Here is a 21,715-nt window from a genome sequence, read left to right as displayed (position 1 = left end):
CACCGATTCCTTATGGGATGGCCTCTTGTCCTCACAATCTTCCTCATAATGGCCTTGTACGTTATTGTCTGCCTGTTATAAATGCATGCAAAATAAAGATTTTCATCTTTCCTTAGCGCAGGTGAGAACTGAAAGGGAAGACTGCTCATCGGAAATTGCTGATTTGTTTTTCCTTTGTTTGTTATCTTAGTTTATGTTTCCTGTACATACACAGTCTTTTCTATTTTGATACTGCTGTATCAAAGTTGCCGTCTCCATCACGGTCATTGTTAGATCAAGTAGAGATTATACAATGATTACCCAATGATATATAATGTTGCCATACACATTGAATTAGAAGCGGCATAGCCATACTTTACGCTAACGATGCGACTTTAAAGTTACGAAATACTGCACAGAATCACAGTAGTTGATCAACTTGGAGAAACCGCATTTAATAGCAGAATTACACTTATTTCTGTTCTTACATTGGTTATAAAAGAGACATTGATATTCGTCGTCAAAAAGAAGTGGCTTCAGTAGGATCTGATAACACCGCTGACTGTCACGCTTCTGTTGCTTTCATAGGAAGGCAGGAAGTAGTTTATTTCCGTAGTGACCGTTACGATATGGAACAATTTTTACAAAACATGGGGTTATTAGCTGCAGTTAGTGTAGATGGTCATTGAACAACTATGAAAAAGATAAAACAAGAAGCATCTCAATTGAAAAAAAGCAATGGAACCGATCCAAAGATATATTTTGCTGTGGGAAGTCAATGGATAATAATTCGGTAAATGTCTCCTTCCCCCACTCCCCATCTATATCCTGTGCCTTCTGACTGTTTCTTCTTCCTCTGCTCTCCGAGGTGAATTCGACTAAAGGCTGATCTAACACTCCCACTGCTTGATTGACTCTTAATTCTGTGAAACACTTCGATTTATTGCTTTCAGTTTCTGATAAAGGCCTGCAGGAAATATCAAACTGAAGCTCAGATAGATGACTTCTTCCTAATCAAGATGGTATTTTAGATTGCCCCATTCTTGTCAACGACGTCTAAGTCCAAGTACTCTGCCCATCTGGTAAGAACGCTATGTTATCATTTCATCTTTACTTCAAAGAAGCACAACTCGACGCAGCTAAATGCGGCTAACCAATTGTAGGAACTTCCTTATTATTTATAACACCCACCCTCATTAATTATAAAACCTCCGTAAACGTACATGAGTTAAAAATACTCCATTTATTGGAAAATTCCGTTTTAAGGTATGTGCATTAAGGTTACAGTCGTTGGAATTATTAATTGCGTAATTACTGCAAATCCAGTCGTATGCTCGACAAAAAAAAAATCATCTGATTGCGTCATCATTTGCGAACTTATTTAAATCAATTTCCAGCGGATAAAATGACGGTTGTCTTACAGCCTGTCAGTTACATTTCTAAACATGCTCGCATTTTCATGGTTTTTGGTCGTTGAGTTTCTTTGTTCTGGTACGTATTAATGTTATCTTAATGATTTCTCCTTTTTTGTGTTGTTTTCCAAAACAGTAAGTAAATGCCAATGCTATCTTTTCGATAGAAACATGAAAGAGTTTGACATTGCAACTTTTTAAAAAATCGTGTCTCAGTTTCTTCCGATAACATTAAGGTAACCATAGTATGTACTCTTCTACAAATCTTGTTCTAGATACAGATATAATTTTTGTTCCGTTAGTTCCAACAAAGGACGTTGTGCTCTGAAGACATTCGTTCGAGTGAGTTTCACAGTACAATTATTGCTCTGTCGCCAACTATATGTACATATTTGCCCACGTAATACTTCACAAATATTCTTAGATAACGCTGAATTTACAAAGCTGTTAAGAATTGAAATTCAACCAAAACTGTTAAATATATTGCATAGTACACATTATATTTGTTTTGCTGTAGCGTTTCAATCATCTCTTGCTGCTCCTCCTACGCCAGCTGCGATTTATGTTTTTGAATTATTGAAGATGAGAATTAAGCAGAGGTAATCTCAATCGTGCCGAGGTCATAAATGTTTCAGATAAAGTTCCGAAGTGAAATATATTAGGTATATATTTTAAGATTGTCTGAAAAATATCCTGCTGTCATTTTCGGGTACTTTTCAAAATGAATTAATTGGCACATTGAAAATGGTTTGCAAATTAAAAAAATGAAAAATGGACAAAATAGTTGTCTGTGAAGCTGCGTTGATGAAGAAATAGAAACTCGATTGAGAAAGGAAAGTAGGTAAAAGTGCTGACGCTGGCAGTGAAACATAAGGTTAATACAACATGAATATTGGTCACCACTAATTATTATTAGCACTGTTCTTGTGGAAATGTAAAATTGCGTTATTCGGATGTTTGGCGATAAGAAGCAGAACCTGCTGTGCACACGTCATGTGCATTATCGCTCTGTTGTTTGAAAAAAAAACCATTGCCAAAAAGATCGTTGTTGTCAACAGCATGTGTTTATGTCACATATACGACATTTATTTGATTTAATTGCAGAAGCTCAGGTTAAGGTGTCGCAGTCACCTCAGGTCAGCAATCGTGTCGTCGGTGAAAGCACAATGTTCTATTGCGGAGTGGGGTATTTGAAGGAAAACCCAGACGTTGATGTTTACTGGTGGAAAGTTGGAGAAAAAAGATTTCTGCAGTCTGTTTATGACAGAAGAAAACTGTTTACACCGCTGGAAAGAGGAAAGGCCACATTTCAACTGCTGAATATCAGCGTCAGTGACAGGGGATTATATTACTGCGGAGTGAAAAAACAGCTTGAACCAATGTCAAATGGAACTGGAACAAAATTAGTTGTTCATGGTAGGTGTAATTTGAATGCGAATGTCTTCCATAAATATTTAAAATATCATTAAACAGTAATAGCACGTTATCTGTAGTAGCCTACACAATTTTTATACTTCCAATCACCCCAGATTGGTATACTGCTGTGTCTTCAGGAAATTTGTATTAATTTTCTTTAACGGCAAAAACGATCTGAAATAATGTTTCATGAAGTGGATGTAGTTGTGCACCTTTGTTTCAGGAATTCTGATGCACTACGAATTGACTCTTTAAAACAGCTTGTGTTGAGTCTACTAAGGGAAAAGGCAATTCTAGATTGGCTGTTAAGCAAGGATCCAGATTTGATTAGAGAGCTTATAGTTAGAGAACACATGTGAGTCAGTGATCATAATATGATGAAATTTAACGTATTGTTTGAAAGAGAAGAAGCTAAAATCAGATGTTTCTATATTAGGGTTAAGGTTAGGATTAGGTTTAGGCTTATGTTTAACCGTAGCCCTAACATTAACCCTAACCCTAATGCGTAGAGTAAAGGTAACTACAGAGACATGAGTGAGGAGCGGGACAAAATTGACTGGAAGTGGACACTAGCAGAACAGTAATGGCTGGAGTTTCTGAGAACATTTTGCAAGAAGCAGGATATATACCTCCTAAAGAAAAGGTATTCTAAAGGGAGGATGAGTTATCCATCTGGCAGGGGAAGTCAAGGACACTATAAATTCAACAGTGAAGGCCTATCAGTCCTCAAACATTAGTGGGAAATTGGACGATTGTGAAACAGAAAAGCAATAAGGTTTGAAATGTGAAGGTTAACTAGCGAATGATACAAAAGATGATATAAGTTTGTTTCAGCTTATATAAACAGTAAAGCAGAGGCGAGAATGGATAGGGACACGGTAAAATAACTCTGGAGAGGTTGTTCTCGAGACAAAGAAATTGTGGACTAACTCAATAAGTTTTTGTTATGTCAGTTTCACAGTGGAAGATACAGCAGTATTGCATAAATGGGAGAGTGTCGGGGGCAGAAGCGAGTGTAGTCACCATTACTATGGAGCAAACACGAGGAAATCTGCAGATGCTGGAAATTCAAACAACAACACACACAAAATGCTGGTGGAACACAGCAGGCCAGGCAGCTTCTATAGGGAGAAGCACTATCGACGTTTCGGGCCGAGACCCTTCGTCAGGAAGGGTCTTCGCCTGGCCTGCTGTGTTCCACCAGCATTTTGTGTGTGTTGTACTATGAAACATATGCTTGGGAAGCTGAAAGATCTGAAGCTAGAAAAATCACCTAGAACAATGGAGTAGAGCTCAGGATTCTGAAAGAGATCACTGAAGGAATTTTGAAGGCATCAGTAGTGACCATTCAGGAATCAGTTCATCTCGAATGGTTCTGCAAGACAGGAAAACTGTAAATGTCACTCACTCATTAAGAACAGAATGAGGCAAAACCAAGAAGTTACAGGCAAAATTACACTGAAATGGTTGGTAGGATTTTGGAGGTTAAGGTTAAGGTTGACGTTACAGGATACTTGGAAAGCCATGATAAAATAGGCTGAAGTCAGCATGGTTTCTTTAAGTTGAAAACTTGCCTGCCAACGCTGTTACGTGTCTCCGAGGAAATGAAGGACAGACAACGGAGAGTCAATGGATGGTGCTTACTTGTATTTACAGGTTGCCTTTGGTAAAGTGCAGCACACGTGGTAGCTAAACAAGATAACAACACATGGTATTACAGGAAAAATGCCAGCATAGATAAAATATTGTCTGACTGGCAGGAAGCAAATAGTGGGGACAAAAGGGGACTTTACTGGCTGCCTGCTGGTGGCTAGTGGTATTCCACAGGGGACGATAAAAAGATAGATGAAGGGGCAGGTGTTATTGAAGAGGCTGCAGAAGGTCTTAGATTACAGCGACGGGCAAAAAGTTGCAGGTGGAGTACTGTATAGAACATAAAGCATAGAACATAGAAATTTACAGCACATTACAGGACCTTCGGCCCACAAGGTGTGTCTAACATGTAACCTACTCTAGAAACTGTCTGGAATATCCCTAGTGCATAGCCCTCTATTTTTCTAAGGTCCATATACCTATCTCAGAGTCTGTTAAAAGACGCTGCTGTATCCGCATCCATGAATCCACCACTCTATTTGAAAAACATATCCCATGTGCCTAATTCCAAGCACCTTAAAACTATTTCCCCTCATGTTAGCCACTACAGCCCTGGGGGAAAAAAACCTCTGGCTATCCACACGATCAATGTCCCTCATCATCCTATACACTTCTATCAGGTCACCTCGCATCCTCCGTCGCTCCAAGGAGAAAAGGCCAAGTTCACTCAACTTATTCTTATAAGGCATGTTCCCCAATCCAGGCCAGGCGACATCCTTGTAAATTTCCTCTGCACTCTCCCTATAGTCTCCATCTCCTTCCCACACACTCATCATCCACAACTCTACAGCTCAATAATTCAGGTTCCTGGGTATCTGAATTTCACGGGTCTTCCCGTGAGCAGACCATGTGCTCTTTATTAAAAAAAGGCTCGGCTGAGGGGATCTATTTCTTGCGGCTATTGGTAAAACTCCATCTTCCCCAGATATGCAATCCTACACTGCATTCGAGTCAGCCATTATTGTCTGGTTTGGTGCAGCGTCCTCTCACAATAGATGAAAACTACAGCAAATTGCCAGGTCAGCAGGAAAGCTGATTGGCCGAAGCCTCTCATCACCGCAGGGTTTGTATATATCCAGCAGGGGGAAAATTCAGAACCAAAACTTCAGGTGTTACTCAATGTGTCATTAACAGTTTATAAAGCTGCATGACGCCTTCCAATTTCTGTACTCAATGTCCCGGTCCATCTGGTATTTGAGAGTGGGGTGGGGGGTGGCTACAGCACAGGATGAAAAGAAGCTACAGAAAGTTGTAAAATTAGTCGGCTCCGTCATGGATACCAGCCTCCGTAGCATCTAAGACACCTTCACGGAGCGGTGTCTCAGGAAGGCGGCGTCGATTACTAAGGACCTGCTGAAGGGTCTCGGTCTGATACGTCGACTGTACTTTTTCCTATAAATGCTGTCTGGCCTGCTGAGTTCCTCCAGCGTTTTGTGTGTGTTGCTTGAGTAAATCAATTAGAGTGCAGATATATAGGGAAATGTATGGTCATATAGTTTGGTAGAAAAAATAACGGCATGGAATGTTTTCTGATCAGTGATCAGGTTCAGGGATCGGAGGTACAAACAGACTTAGGAGTACACATGATTCCCTCAAGGTTAACTTGCATGTCGAGTCGGTGGGAAGAAAGGCAGAAGTAATGTTCGCATTTATTTCGAGAGGAATAGAATATAAAAGAAAGAATGTAATGCGCGACTTTTTAAGATTGGGATTGCCCCTTTATCTAAGAAAAGGTATCCATATTTGAGAAGGCCTAGAACATGTTCACGAGAGTGTTCACAGAGATGAAAGGGTTAACATTTAAGTACGGTTTCATGGCTCTGGGCCTGTATTCACTGGAGTTTTTAAGAATGAAGGCAGAATCTTCCCGCCTTTGCCGTCTCACCTGTCAGCAGAAACAGTTCCGCCGGGGTTAATTGCTAATCCACACGTGACCGCCAGAAGCTGAACTTTGTTGTCATTAACTATTTGAGACCCACGCCACTGGGAGCATTTAATCGGTAGTGGGAGCTTATCCCCACGACTCTCCACCCCCGGCTGTGACAACCTTTTGGTTGACATGTAACAGATTGATGATTTAGTGATGTGGATAACTGATACCTGCACGCTTGTGATGGAAAATAACTGATATTGCTTTGTTTTATCTCTTAGGAAATGACGGGGATTTACATTATTGGTGATCTTAATGATTTTGAAACTTGTTTTGCATTGTTCTGCAGTCCCGCCCAGTCCATTAAGTATTGCATACAATGAAACAGAAAACAATGGTTCCGCGACTGTCATTTTTGTATGTACAACTGCCGAATTCTACCCAGAGAACATCAATATTTCTTGGTACAAGGATGGTTTGATGATTGAGACCGGGATGCAATCAAAATTGTATTTAAGTGCAAATGGTCTGTATGTCGCTACCAGCATTTTGGAGGAGGCATCACCTGTCAAGAGCGGGACTACTTACACTTGCCTGGCAAACCACCGTACGGTACAAACGGCAACCGACATCAGGTTCATTCCAGCCAGCACAGAGAGTACAACAGATATTCGAGGTAAACAAATTAATTCTATTAGTCAGAAATAGCATCTAGAAGAAAATTCCCACAGATTATTTTAGTTACTTTCTAAAGCGTCATGAGCGTGCTTATAAATCTGTGTTAAATTATAGCTGTGTCCCAGAACAGTGAGGCGGAATGTGCTTCAACACGTTAGTGGCAGAATTGATCTGGAAACCATTATCTAGAGAAGGGCAACGACGTGGAAAAAGAACAACAGTCTAAACTGTTATTGGTGCAAACATCTCTCCACACGTGTGTGTGTGTGTGTGTGTGTGTGTGTGTGTGTGTGTGTGTGTGTGTGTGTGTGTGTGTGTGTGTGTGTGTGTGTGTGTGTGTGTGTGTGTGTGTGTGTGTGTGTGTGTGTGAAGCTAGGAAATTGATATTAGCCCCAACGAAACTCAACGTATCTCACAAATCAAGTTTCTGCATGATGTTTGGTGATTTTGTCCTCCAAGGTCCCGAGAGCAGAAAGTGGAATATAGTCTATGGATTCGCAGGATGTGGATTCCCATTCCTGATTTTCATCACAATCGCGTGTGTAATAAAGTTAAAGAAACTTCGAGGTATGAATTCTTGAATTTGCTTCGCTTCAGAGGTGTCGTCGTGATTTAATTGAAGTAAATACGACGAAATATATTAATATGATACCAGGCTTAGACGCAGTACTCGCACGTCGACATCACTAGCAAATGAACAGTGCAATATTGAATGTACGAAGACAAGTTGTAAGGGTGCTTTAGGAATCAAATAAACGTGATAGTTGTCTCAAGAGCTGCTGGTAACCGGATAGAGCAAATATTCTGGCAACATCCCGCTTTAAAAATAGAGTTCTTGCTTCATATTTAGTCGCACTTGCAGTTGTATATACTCCTTATACAACCCAGTTACAAATCAATAAGCATCATGTCTGTCTTATCTGAATAATTGTAAATTTCGATGGAAAGGCTGTTTGACACCAATTACCCTCAAATAATTTTGCAGTATATAAACTATGAATCTGAAAGATATATTTTCATTAAACCATAACAAATAATAGCAGAAGTAGGCTATTTGATCTATCCATAATTCAAGCATTGCTATTTTATTATCTCTCTCCACCTCATTCTCCTGCCTTCTCCCGGTAAATCTGGATGCCTGTCACGACTTCGAGTCGTCGGTAGAGTACTCTGAAGCTCCGGCTTTTCTGTAAACCTCTTTCTCGTGTGCTCTGCTTTTAATTATGATTATCTGTGTTGTTTCTATTCAGGTTTTTTATGCGTTCTTGTTAGGTCTTCTCGAGTTCATATATAAGCTGCAACTCTCGTTGAATACTTCCAACTTATTCTCTGAGACTTTGCAGGTATTTAATTAAGTATCTTTGAACTGTTGTCCCTTTTAGAATGGTTACTTCTAAGCTTGTTATGATTCTGGCGTTTTGTTAGATGGGCACGGATTCTTTCGTGCCCTCGAGTGCTAATCCCTCGCTGTCTCAGTCCTGATCCGTTCCCATTGATATTTCGGCAGTGTGAAGAGGAGCGACTCAAGTCCTTGTAAGTTCCACTGTGTTTGATTTGTTTGTATAATTCCTAGCTTTGTTTATCGGTTCGAAGTTTTGTGTGAACCTGCGCATGGGTCCGGCGATGCAACGTGACAGTACGAACGAGACCGTGGATCCGGCAGTATTCGACGTTCGGTCAGCTCTGGCAGAGCAACTGGGGCCAGCCGGTCGGCACGAAGAGATGCTGCAACAGCTGGCCCTGTCCTTCAAGCTCATCTCAGAGGCCCACGGAGCCAAGCAATCAGGAACGGCGCCAAATGTGCCAGACGGTGTCGAAAGTTCCAAAACCCATCTAATGCCGAGCGTGTCGATGGGAACGCTGAGCCTTGTCGGGCTTCCTAGCGTTGTGCTATCTGGTCTTCGATTCGTTACCTTTCCTGTTTCCCACTGAAAGTAGCAAGGTTGCATATATGATCTTCCTCCTGCCGGTTAAGGATCTGGCGTGGTCTACGGCGCTGCGAGTGAGAAATGCTCCCGAAAGTTCGACAATTGGCACGTTCACGATTGCCAAAATAAGGGTCTTCCATCACCCCTTCGTGCAAGGGGGTGGGGTGGGGAAGGCGGGTTGGCAGACTTCTCGGTGCGACGAGGGTTACAGAACGTGATCGAGTACTCGGATATTGTGAGTCAGACACTGGCCCTTGAGAGGGGTGGAACTCTGTATTGTTCTGCAGCGATCTAAATGCAAAGCTCAAGAGCGAACTGGAGAGCCTTAAGCTTGTTCAAGACCTTAATGGACTGATTGACTTCACTCCCCGACGATATTCAAATGCCAAATGGTGCGTCTTGGCGAATTCACCAGATATGATTCCCATTATCCCCGCTCTTCAGCCACATTTTCTACTCTCCAAGTACCTCACTGCAAGCTTCCGCATCTGCAACCGAACACACAACGCAATTGGGCAGGATCCGGCTCACCGCTGCTGAGCGGAAAATGAGGATGAGAGACAGACAGTTTCCTTATTGCGAAGGAGCAGAGCACTTGCGACCAACTTGTCCTGAAAGGTCGGAAAACTCGAAGGGCCGTTTAGTAGAAGGATGTCTGTGATGATCCCGAAGATGTCCCCAATCCTACGACCTCTGGGGTATATGTGCCCTATTACCTGGGCTACAAGTGACTGGCCCTTTGGAAAATTTATAGACTCCTGCACCGCAGGTATTTTTTTTAAATCTGGGGGTTTCCCGACAGGTGGCAACCCCAATCCCTTGACAGTCACCGTCCTTGGCCACTTGAACCAGAAAAGTTGATGTCATGTTTCAGTGACACACTCGCTTTCAGAGACGGGACCATTCTGGAATTCCTGGATTTCACATTAACTATTCCCGTGAGATTTCTCTCACAATAGAGTATCGGTGGGTGTCGCAGCAGAGTCTGGTCTGCTGGCAATATCCTGGACTGGGTTTCCAGCTGTCATACTGCTTGCCTTCTAGAAGCTTCCCTAGTTCTCAAGTCCTTCAGCTGTGTTTCCATGTCTGCTTTTAACATTCACAAGTTTGCGACCCTGGGTGATTTCAAAAGTGTTCAGACTTATTTGAGGATTTTAGTGAACAGATGGTAACTACACTATCGCTCGTTCTGCGCGTATGATTGTGCCGTCCTGTTATTACCAGGAAGCCGTCGACCACGACGATGAATTATTTCCCCCTCTGAGAACCTGTAAGACTGGCCTAGGACAAGTACATTCAAGAGGCACTCGTCCCAGGGTTTCTGAGACCCACCGTGTTTCTGGCAGGAGCAGTGTTCTTTTTTGTAACTAGAAAAGATGGGAGCTGACACCTTGCGCAGATTATAGGGGCTTACACAAAATAACAGTTAAGCATCCCTATCGTTGCCTCTAATACTATTTTAACCAAACCGGACCCAAGGAGCGCCTATAATTTAATTCCTTTTGGGAGGCGAAAAGGACTATTACCTGGTTAGCCCGCTGATTATTGTTTTTAATCATTTTAATTTTATTATGATATATCGTACTGGGTGTAAAAATCAGAAAACTGATGCGTTATAGAGACAATCCGAGCCCCAGGTATGGCGGAGACGTTGAAAACCGTTATACCAGGCAAAGGGTTATGGTCCTCATTTTCTGGGATGTAGATTCCCGAGACAGACAAAACTCTGAAGGAAGATTCCAGAAGCTGCGGCACCTGGTCGATTATATATCCTATCACAAACAGGACAAAATCTGCAGATGTTGAAAATCGAAGCAACACACAAAATGCTGGAGGAGCTCAGCAAGCCAGGCAGCACCTACAAAAAAAGTGCAGATGATGTTTGGTGCCGAGACCATTCAGCAGGACTGGTGAATTATTTGCCTTGTCTAATGGGGTCACACTTCCAAGATAACAAGTCACCCGTGTATCACGTGGACTCCAGAGTTAATTAAAAGAAGATATTGGGTGCCCGGTATATATAAGGGTGTTTAGTGCAGGCTTCTGACGTATATACCTCTTACCAAGATCCTATTTCTTCTCGTAAAGGCCTTCTTCAACCTCTACCCATTCCTTCACGTCCTTTATCTCGGAATTGTCCACATTTTAGTAACTACCTGACCCCATTACATTCCTTTTCCAATATTTTATTTGTGGTCGATAGGTTTTACAAAGCTTGCCGATTCATCCCTCGAACCTACCTACCATCATCCCGGGAAACCACAGAAGTTCCCAAACACCAGGACTTTTGTATGCATGTTTTTCCCACTGATATTGTTTCTGACACATGTCCTTAATTTACACCCAAATTCTGAGAAGTCATCCCTCATGTTTCAGCCTGAGAGTAATGGACAAACTAAGAGGGTGAGCCATGACCTGGAGCGAAAACGTCACTGCCTAGTATCCGCTAATCTATCCTCTTGGGTGACCCTTTAATCTGCGGGGAGTTCGCCCATCAATGCACTTCAACATTCATCATTGTGTATGACACCTTTTGAATGTCAAGTTCAGTGTCAAATGAAGTCAAACAAGTGTCAAAAGCCACTCCTTTTCCCTTTTTGCAGAATGTGATGTCCGATTAAGAACGAAATAAATGCTCAATATTTTCGATATAGCATGTTTTGATCTAAGTAGCCAGAGCGTCATAAATTTCTAGACTCGGCTAATTAACGGGAAATTATCCTGAGGTAGTAATCTGTCGACGATTAAAAACTAAACACGGGCGAGATTCTCTTTTGATGGCATTTCCAGCTGAGTTAATCACTGACAAATTTGCGTGAGTGGGGTATATCACTATTCAAAATTGATTGAAATTAGAGTTTTTATAATAAATTGAGATCTTATTAACGATATCAGTTTCCTTAATATGAATAAATTAAGTGTGGTATCGAAGCTTTACAGCGCCAAAAGACGTATCGACAAAATTGCAAAACATAGTAGTATTGGCTATATCTCTTGATCATGGACGGTAATACAGAAATGTGACTGGCGTGTTCCTCAAAACAGAAGTCGGATTGTCACGCACTTGATCCCCTGCATTTAGCGATGAATTCAAAATGCCATTCCACTTTTGAGAGTGATTGAAAGAAATAACTTTTCCTCCCACTCATTTCACTCGGTGTATATTTGCTTAATCTTGTGTGGAATTATGAGAACGAAGAGATCTTCTAAGGTAAATCCTACTTTTATTTGCTCTAAAAGATGTAGCCATTATGAATAAAGATGAATATACTTGCTGATCGAAGATTTCACCAAGCTGAACTCACCGAACACCGTACAGGGATTATGCTGTAATTAAATAAAAATTGAAAAGAGGATAGGAGACAAAGCTTTCCATTTAGTAAGGCCACATAGTAATCTAATCATTGTGACCTGTAGCATCGTTGAATTGAATGTGACAGTTAAATTTTGAGCAAAAAGATGAATAGTTAATTGAGAAGTTTTCAATTCCTTTTTTAACAGGAACAGGGAAAACAACGGAACAAACGCCATCTGCTGAAGGGCAGGTAGGTTCTCGTCATTCCTTCTATCATATTTGGCCTGCAGAGTGAAGCCAAACATGAAATTGCTCTTTTCCCGAGAGACAGGTGCATTGTACTATTTAAGTAAATGAAAAATAAATAACCACGCTGCAGTAAACGTTTCTTTAACTACTAACTAACGGAGATGGGAGTAGACTCTCACATAGTGGACTACTTGACAGATAGACCTCAGTATGTGCGGTTGGGAGACTGTAGGTCTGACACGGTGGTCAGCAGCACAGGAGCGCCGCAGGGGACCGTGCTCTCTCTGGTCCTGTTCACCCTGTACACATCAGACTTCCAATATAACTCGGAGTCCTGCCATGTGCAGAAGTTCGCTGATGACACGGCCATAGTGGGGTGTGTCAGGAATGGACAGGAGGAAGAGTATAGGAAACTGATACAGGACTTTGTGATATGGTGCAACTCAAACTACCTGCGTCTCAATATCACCAAGACCAAGGAGATGGTGGAGGACTTTAGGAGATCTAGGCCTCATATGGAGCCAGTGATCATTAATGGAGAATGTGTGGAGCAGGTTAAGACCTACAAGTATCTGGGAGTACAGTTAGACGAGAAGCTAGACTGGACTGCCAACACAGATGCCTTGTACAGGAAGGCACAGAGTCGACTGTACTTCCTTAGAAGGTTGGCGTCATTCAATGTCTGTAGTGAGATGCTGAAGATGTTCTATAGGTCAGTTGTGGAGAGCACCCTCTTCTTTGTGGTGGCGTGTTGGGGAGGCAGCATTAAGAAGAGGGACGCCTCACGTCTTAATAAGCTGGTAAGGAAGGCGGGCTCTGTCGTGGGCAAAGTAATGGAGAGTATAACATAGGTAGCAGAGCGAAGGGCGCTGAGTAGGCTACGGTCAATTATGGAAAACCTTGAACATCCTCTACATAGCACCATCCAGAGACAGAGAAGCAGTTTCAGCGACAGGTTGCTATCGATGCAATGCTCCTCAGACAGGATGAAGAGATCAATACTCCCCAATGCCATTCGGCTTTACAATTCAACCTCCAGGAGTAAGATATGTTAAAGTGCCAGGGTTAGGACTCAATGTATTTAAGTAAACTACTTAAGAACTTTTTAAAGCTATTATTAATGCTTTTTGAGAGAGTGATTTAGATGCATATCATATTTTTACTGAGTTAAGTATTGTATGTAATTAGTTTTGCTACAACAAGTGTATGGGACATTGGAAAAAATGTTGAATTTCCCCATGGGGATGAATAAAGTATCTATCTATCTATCTATCTATCTATCTATCTATCTATCTATCTATCTATCTATCTATCTATCTATCTATCTATCTATCTTTTCATATCTGGGAGTAGGAAATACATACTAAATATTCGCAGGACGTCGCCTTTTAAACTTCATTTGACAGTGTTTTGTGAAATTTTCTGCTGTCCATTACATTAAGCCATTCTGTCATTATACATCCAACACATTAAATAGCATCTTGGATATAGACAAACGCATAATGGAGTTGATGTCATTTTATTATATTCCCTGTTCAGTGTTTACATATTACAGTGCTTGATTTGATGTTTTATGTATGCGCAAGAAGTTTTTCAAATTTATCATGCAGTATAGTATATTTAGCGTATCTATTTCCTGTCTTTGTAGGTTCCACTGAACGATATGGTGCAATATAGTGCAATAAATTGGTCCAAGTCAACGAACCGAAAAGAGCCCCACTTTCAAGATGATCCAGTATTGTATATCCAGGTAGGGTGAGCATAAAAATAAAAATAAAGGTCAACGTTGATGTCAAAGTGAATAAATGATATCAGCAAAAATTTAAGAAACCAGTACACCACGTGTTTATGCCTTTTACGAATTCATATGCCGATAAGTAAATTTACATTTGCTATATAGTAATTATTTTGCTCAATACTTACAGACCAGGAAATTGAGCCCCAATAATAATCCAACATATGCCGTTTTGGAATTGGCGGATTCACAGAAGCCTGGAAAGTTTGAACGCAAGGATGAACTTTCGGAGTATGCTAAGTTGCAAATTAGTCATCACCAGCAAGTGAACAAGAAATGAATGCATTACTCTGTGCAAAGATGGACGCAATTTTGCCGTGCTTCCGCTTACGGTGATCCTCCTGTCATTATTTTCAACATCTCGACAGAATATCATCAGCTAGAACGGACTTTGTGCCTTACGAAGTAATCTATCCCACGGAGTTTAGACAATAGACAATAGACAATGGATGCAGAAGTAGACCATTCGCCCCTTCGAGCCTGCACCGCCATTCTGAGATCATGGCTGATCATCTACTATCAATACCCGGTTCCTGCCTTGTCCCCATATCACTTGATTCCCCTATCCATAAGATACCTATCTAGCTCCTTCTTGAAAGCATCCAGAGAATTGGCCTCCACTGCCTTTCGAGGCAGTGCATTCCAGACCCTCACAACTCTCAGGGAGAAGAAGTTTTTCCTTAACTCTGTCCTAAATGACCTACCCCTTATTCTTAAACCATGCCCTCTGGTACTGGACTCTCCCAGCATCTGGAACATATTTCCTGCGTCTATCTTGTCCAGTCCCTTAATAATCTTATTTGCTGCAATCAGATCCCCTCTCAATCTCCTTAATTCCAGCGTGTACAAGCCCAGTCTCTCTAACCTCTCTGCGTAAGACAGTCCGGACATCCCAGGAATTAACCTCGTGAATCTACGCTGCACTTCCTCTATAGCCAGGATGTCCTTCCTTAACCCTGGAGACCAAAACTGTACACAATACTCCAGGTGTGGTCTCACCAGAGCCCTGTACAAATGCAAAAGGATTTCCTTGCTCTTGTACTCAATTCCCTTTGTAATAAAGGCCAACATTCCATTAGCCTTCTTCATTGCCGGCTGCACTTGCTCATTCACCTTCAGTGACTGATGAACAAGGACTCCTAGATCTCTTTGTATTTTCCCTTACCTAACTCTACACCGTTCAGATAATAATTTGCCATCCTGTTCTTACTCCCAAAGTAGATAACCTCACACTTCTTCACATTAAACGTCATCTGCCAAGTATCTGCCCACTCACCCAGCCTATCCAAGTCACCCTGAATTCTCCTAACATCCTCATCACATGTCACACTGCCACCCAGCTTAGTATCATCAGCTAACTTGCTGATGTTATTCTCAATGCCTTCATCTAAATCGTTGATGTAAATCGTAAACAGCTGTGGTCCCAATACCGAGCCCTGTGGCACCCCACTAGTCACCACCTGCCATTCCGAGAAACACCCATTCACCGTTACACTTTGCTTTCTATCTGCCAATCAGTTTTCTATCCATGTTAATATCTTCCCCCCAATGCCATGAGCTTTGATTTTACCCACCAATCTCCTATGTGGGACCTTATCAAATGCCTTCTGAAAATCAAGGTACACTACATCCACTGGATCTCCCTTGTCTAACTTCCTGATTTCATCCTCGAAAAACTCCAATAGATTAGTAAAGCATGATTTGCCCTTGGTAAATCCATGCTGGCTCGGCCCAATCCTATCACTGCTATCTAGATATGCCACTATTTCATCTTTAATAATGGACTCTAGCATCTTCCCCATTACTGATGTTAGGCTGACAGGACGATAGTTATCTGTTTTCTCCCTCCCTCCTTTCTTAAAAAGTGGGATAACATTAGCCATTCTCCAATCCTCAAGAACTGATCCTGAATCTAAGGAACATTGGAAAATGATTACCAATGCATCCGCAATTTCCAGGGCCACCACCTTTAGTACCCTAGGATGCAGACCATGTGGACCTGGGGATTTGTCAGCCTTCAGTCCCATCAGTCTACTCATCACCGTTTCCTTCCTAATGTCAATCTGTTTAATTTCCACTGTTACTCTATGTCCTTGGCCCACCCATACATCTGGGAGATTGCTTGTGTCTACCCTAGTGAAGACAGATCTAAAGTACTTATTAAATTCTTCTGCCATTTCTCTGTTTCCCATAACAATTTCACCCAATTCATTCTTCAAGGGCCCAACATTGTTCTTAACTATCTTCTTTCTTTACACATACCTAAAAAAGCTTTTGCTATCCTCCTTTATATTCCTGGATAGCTTGCGTTCTTACCTCATTTTTTCTCCCCGTATTGCCTTTTCAGTTAAGTTCTGTTGTTCCTTAAAAATTTCCCAATCATCTTTCCTCCCACTCACCTTAGCTCTGTCATACTTCCTTTTTTCAATGCTATCCAATCTCTGACTTCCTTTGTCAACGACTGTGGCCCCTTTTCCCCCATTTGAATCCTTCCTTCTCTGGGGGATGAACTGATTTTGCACCTTGTGCATTATTCCTGAGAATACCTGCCATTGCTGTTCCACTGTCTTTTCTGCTAGGATATCTGTCCAGTTAACTTTGGCCAGCTCCTCCCTCATGGCTCCATAGTCTCCTTTGTTCAACTGCAACACTGACACCTCCGATCTGCCCTTATCCTTCTCAAATTGCAGATAAAAACTTATCATATTATGGTCACTACCTCCTAATGGTTCCTTTACTTCAAGATCGCTTATCAAATCCTGTTCATTACACATTTGTAATCAGATGCTCAAAGGCTTTTAAACTGTGAACAATATCATGTTAAATTTTTTTTTTACAGATTCTTACACATCAGCCATGCACTAGTGGCCTTCTATGGCATTTTAGTAACGTATAACACAGAGACTTATGCTTACTGACCACGTTCTACTTGTAGATCGTAATGTCTACCTATCTTAACATAATTTGTCCGCATCGTACTGCTTTGATAACAAATTCCTCTACTTGGCTCTCCCATTTTACTGTAATCCAACCCTGTGTATCCTCCGTAACCCCCCGTTATCACCTTTACTGGTGCGTCTGAAATCAGAACATATCAACTATAAACGTATTCAACTTTGAGATTCCTTTCCACATCTAAGCAGCAGCGGTTCTCGCACTACTGAGTACAGGCTTACACCCGCGAAATCTTATTTCCCCCAGTTTATAGCCCAACTCTGCAAACATCGCTGTCATTTCTTTGTCCACCTTGAAACTTGGCAAACTCTAGAGACTGTTTCTTAAGGATTTTCCACAGTCCATTCGATGATAGGCTATCTGCATTCTCACATTTAAGGTCAAGTAATGCCACTTCTTCAAAGGGTCCTGCTACCTGGTTCAAAATACATTCTTGAAACAGTTAACGATTTTTCCTTGCATTCAATCACACTCAACATTGGAAAAAATCTAATCTCCTGCTACATCAACCCAATGAATTAGCAACCTTCCACGATCTGCCTGCAACTCTGTTCTTCTGAATTCTGCTAACAGAATTGTAAAGTTTGTGGACCTGTCCAAACATGGACTAATATATCTCTATCTGTACCTGTCAGATCTTTTCGGAAAAAGATTTTTACAGGCTGACCTTTCGTTGTCTGATAATTTCTCGGTCTGTATTTTAAAGACTTGCACAACAGGTGCATGCTTTTTTACAAGGTATTCTGGTGCCATCTTACATCATAGGATAACATATGCGGGCAAATAAAATGCGATTATTTCAAAGCTAATGCATTATTTTATGCAATCGAGGAGTGGAGAATAATGTGATTAAATTCTACAATTTGAAACCCACCTGGTTTCCCGGCTGGCTGCTGTTTGTGTGAATGCTGTGTAATTTGCTACTATGTTACAACTCAATAACATGAAATAACAGACAGTACACTATATGCGATTTAAGTATTTATATTTATGAATCTTAGCTTAACTGAAGTGTTAGTAAAATAAATAAAAAACACAAAAGGCCCATTATAATTAAACTGTCAAATGTGCACAAATTGGGACTTAACTCTTCCCAAAATTCTTATTCACCGATCCTCAGTTGATCTACGCCCTTGGCTCCATCGAATCTCGGTCTCTCACTGGGTTGAATCCTACGACCGGTTCTCTTCATCTCCAGCGTCTTCTCTCTTCATATCCCGTCAAACAAAGGACCCAGCTCACATTCCAAAGCACCCATTATTTCTCATCATAACCTAAACGTTGTTTCTACAGAGAGACCATTGCATTAGCAGTGAAACCTTTCCCGGGGTATTATACATATAATTAAATCTTATGACTTGTTTACAGGTTAGTGGATGATGTTTTTTTAAGAGAGGAGGTTTACAAATTTATAGTTAAGCTTATTGACGAGGATGCACGCAGTAGTACAATTTTGTAAGCCATTAAATATTTTGCCATTAAGGTGTCGTTTAGTTTTATTTCTATCTCGACAACATTTGATCCCTTCTGTTGTTGGTATAGTGAATGGTAAGATTTTATTTTTTTTCTAGTTTGATTCTCCATCATTTATCCGACTTTCTGCCACATAACTTGTCACTAGAAATCTTGATACCATTCTAGGTTTTGAAAATGGGATTATAGATGACTTTAAAAACATCCTGCGACAAATTATGTAATCAGGGATTCTATTCAAGTGTATTTTTCTTCAGACTTCGTTAGTGAAACTGTTATCTCTTGGGCATCTCAAACTGAATTTGCCTGTTGATGGAGTAGCTTTGAAAAAAAGTTACAGAAATTGCACATAAAGGAATACAATAGAATAGAAGAGCTTGGAACTGTTTAAGTAGAATTGGCTTCCGTGAAGCTACGCAATAGTGAGTACAAGATTGCATCAATGGGAATTGCTCATAAAACTGTCAAACTGTAACTGTAAGTCACAGTGTAGTACATATAGGCAATTTAGAGGCGATTCTATCAAGGCTAATGCAATAATTATGAGACACCTTACTCATAATTAAGTCAAAGCGAACCAAACCAGCAGCAATAATACGAATGAAGTATTACTAAACCTTATGAATCTTGAGGTTCAAGTTCAATGTATGTTTAATTATTATTCAACCATACATGAAAATACCCAAACCAAACAGCATTCCTCCTGGGCCAAAGTGCAAAACACATGGCCAACGGTACACTGCACAAAGCACATAGAGTAAATAGCACATATGGTGAAGATTTCAGAAAAAAAGCATGCAGTCACAATATATATACTATAGCCCATGATAATACAGCTAATGAGTGATTGACAGTAATTTGGCCTGGTCCAGCTTCATCTTCATGGGAGGGCATGGAAAGGCAACACCAAACGAAAACTGTAGGTCGTCTAGAGCGAAGACCAGAAAGCAGCACCCAGCGAACACTGGATGGCAGCACTAAGCACCCAGCACAAACACTGTACGCAGTAAGTCCATCTCCATCGCTACTAAACGACTCGTTGATTGGACGGACCTGCAGTACTTAAGGTTATTACTAGCTAGCAATGACGTGATTGTAAAAAAAAGACTTACAGGACCCTGTTGATTGGACATAGAGTGGCTGCCTCGTCCACTCTATGTCCAATCAACAGAGTCCTGTAAGCCTCTGGGAGGTTTAATGGTTTTCTGGCTAAGAACAGAGAGGACACCAAGTCAGAATTGATATTTTATACGTTAATATTATACAAGAACAAATGTTTAATTAATGTTGTTATTGTGTGATGGTATTTGGATTGCAGACTACAAAGTTCTAAACTCAAAGGAATAATTTAAGCCTTATCTAATAGAGATAAAGCTATGGGTACCCTCACATAGGGAGGTTATACTGTAGTCAGCTCCTCTTAGCTTGCTGCTAGTTCTCTTAGCTGCTAGTTCACTTCCGTGTTAATCTTCAACGGCGTGTTTAGCTGCTACTACCCACATCTCTCCCTACCAATGAGGAGATACTTCCAGGAACTGAATAAGGATTTTGCATTGTCTTCACTGGGGAAGGCACTAGCAATATAGTGGGTATTCTGGTTGTCAGGTAGCATGGAGTGTGGGGAGTTACGATAACTAGAGAAAAGGTTCCTGGGAAACTGAAATGTATGAAGGTAGACAAGTCACCTGGACCAGATGATGTACACTTCAGAGTTCTGAAAATGACGGCTGAAGAAATCGTGTAAGCATTAATAATGATTGTCCACTGTTACGATCCGGCAACAATGAATATAGAATTGAGACAGGTTTTTTATAAACAAATAAAACATTTATTTAAAACTCAGCTCAACGAAAATGAAAAGTAAACAAACGACTAACTTAACTGGAAGTTAACTGCTATATGGCAACTCGAACAATTCTTCAAGCGATAAATGCGAACACAGTTCTTAAAGTGGTAAATACGAAAGTCCAAAATGATTTATACAGTCAGTTAGGAGAGACTTTCCTGAAGTAACAAATTCCTCGACGACGTGACGTTACTGCTGATCCCAGCCGAAGTATACTTTGCCTGAAAGATTCACGATGAAGGAAATAAAACGGCTTAAAGGCACTGACCTTTCCTTGGCGAATACCGCTGTGCTCAGCCCTTCCTGCTTTCACAATGCAGGGGCTATCTTGGATGCAGGCTACTATCTTCTGAAAGAGGATTCAATGCATTTGATCCTGTATTACCACTGATGACACCAACTTTACTCGATCCTTCGGGTTTTCCGTACTTCAGTGAATTCTTCACTTTCTAACTGAACTAAAACTGGCAGTGTTGTGTGAGACTGCCGGCAATAACCTTTGAGACTTAAGGCAGACAGTACAACTCCACTGTAAAACAAAACTGCATCATGAGAGGAATACGCAGCATAACGGAGTCACTGACGAATTAAACAACGAATTGACCTGCGTCACAGCAAGGCTTTCCCGTTTTATACCTGTTGAAACAGGCCATCAGATGTCCTCTCATTGGCGGGAAAAATTACATCATGGACATAAGACATCGTGGTGTCACAAGATACCCACGGGGTATGTAACACCTCACTCCAAAAGAAAATATCTGTCAAGAGCAAAATTTAACAATTAACTATTTACAAAAAAATAAAAATGTATGAGATTTACAACATACACAGTATACACAGTATTATCATACAACACCTTACAAATTACTATACAGTAGAGTGTTACAAATGTTAAAATATCACTCCATAAAAAATACACTGTACATTCAACATCTAGATAGACAATCAGCAATCACATTATCTTTGCCTTAAAGATGTTATCAAAATATTGTACCCCAGTAACATCAAACCTTTGTTGCCAAATTGGTGTTTGAATTAGTTAATTAAACATTTTCCTTAACCAAGCCCGGACCTACAGTATAACCAAGGTAAGTCACAGTGGCCTGCCCAAATTCACTTTTAGCTAGGTTAATAGTTAAGTTAGCTTTTGAAAGCCTTTGAAATAG

General features: G+C 40.9%; 1 protein-coding gene across 1 annotated transcript; it reads left to right on the top strand.

The window, feature by feature from the left end:
• Positions 1 to 2,756: 2,756 nt before the first annotated feature.
• LOC140740924 (tyrosine-protein phosphatase non-receptor type substrate 1-like) lies at positions 2,757 to 18,078 on the top strand. Its single transcript, XM_073070562.1, has 6 exons — positions 2,757 to 2,807; positions 6,680 to 7,006; positions 7,468 to 7,575; positions 12,438 to 12,481; positions 14,129 to 14,230; positions 14,406 to 18,078. Exons 1-6 carry the CDS (start codon positions 2,771 to 2,773, stop codon positions 14,553 to 14,555), a joined length of 768 nt encoding a protein of 255 aa, XP_072926663.1. The 5' UTR covers positions 2,757 to 2,770; the 3' UTR covers positions 14,556 to 18,078.
• Positions 18,079 to 21,715: the final 3,637 nt, after the last annotated feature.

Source organism: Hemitrygon akajei, chromosome 17 (assembly GCF_048418815.1).
Source record: "Hemitrygon akajei chromosome 17, sHemAka1.3, whole genome shotgun sequence".
Lineage (NCBI taxonomy): Eukaryota > Metazoa > Chordata > Chondrichthyes > Myliobatiformes > Dasyatidae > Hemitrygon > Hemitrygon akajei.
This window is presented reverse-complemented; position numbering and strand designations above follow the sequence as displayed.

Bases quoted from the DNA above. Each gene is read 5' to 3' on its own strand.
- LOC140740924 (XM_073070562.1), top strand. From the start codon at position 2,771: ATGTCAAATGGAACTGGAACAAAATTAGTTGTTCATG. The intron at 2,808-6,679 runs GTAGGTGTAATT...ATTGTTCTGCAG, and splicing joins AACAAAATTAGTTGTTCATG to TCCCGCCCAGTCCATTAAGT. The intron at 14,231-14,405 runs GTAGGGTGAGCA...CAATACTTACAG, and splicing joins ATCCAGTATTGTATATCCAG to ACCAGGAAATTGAGCCCCAA.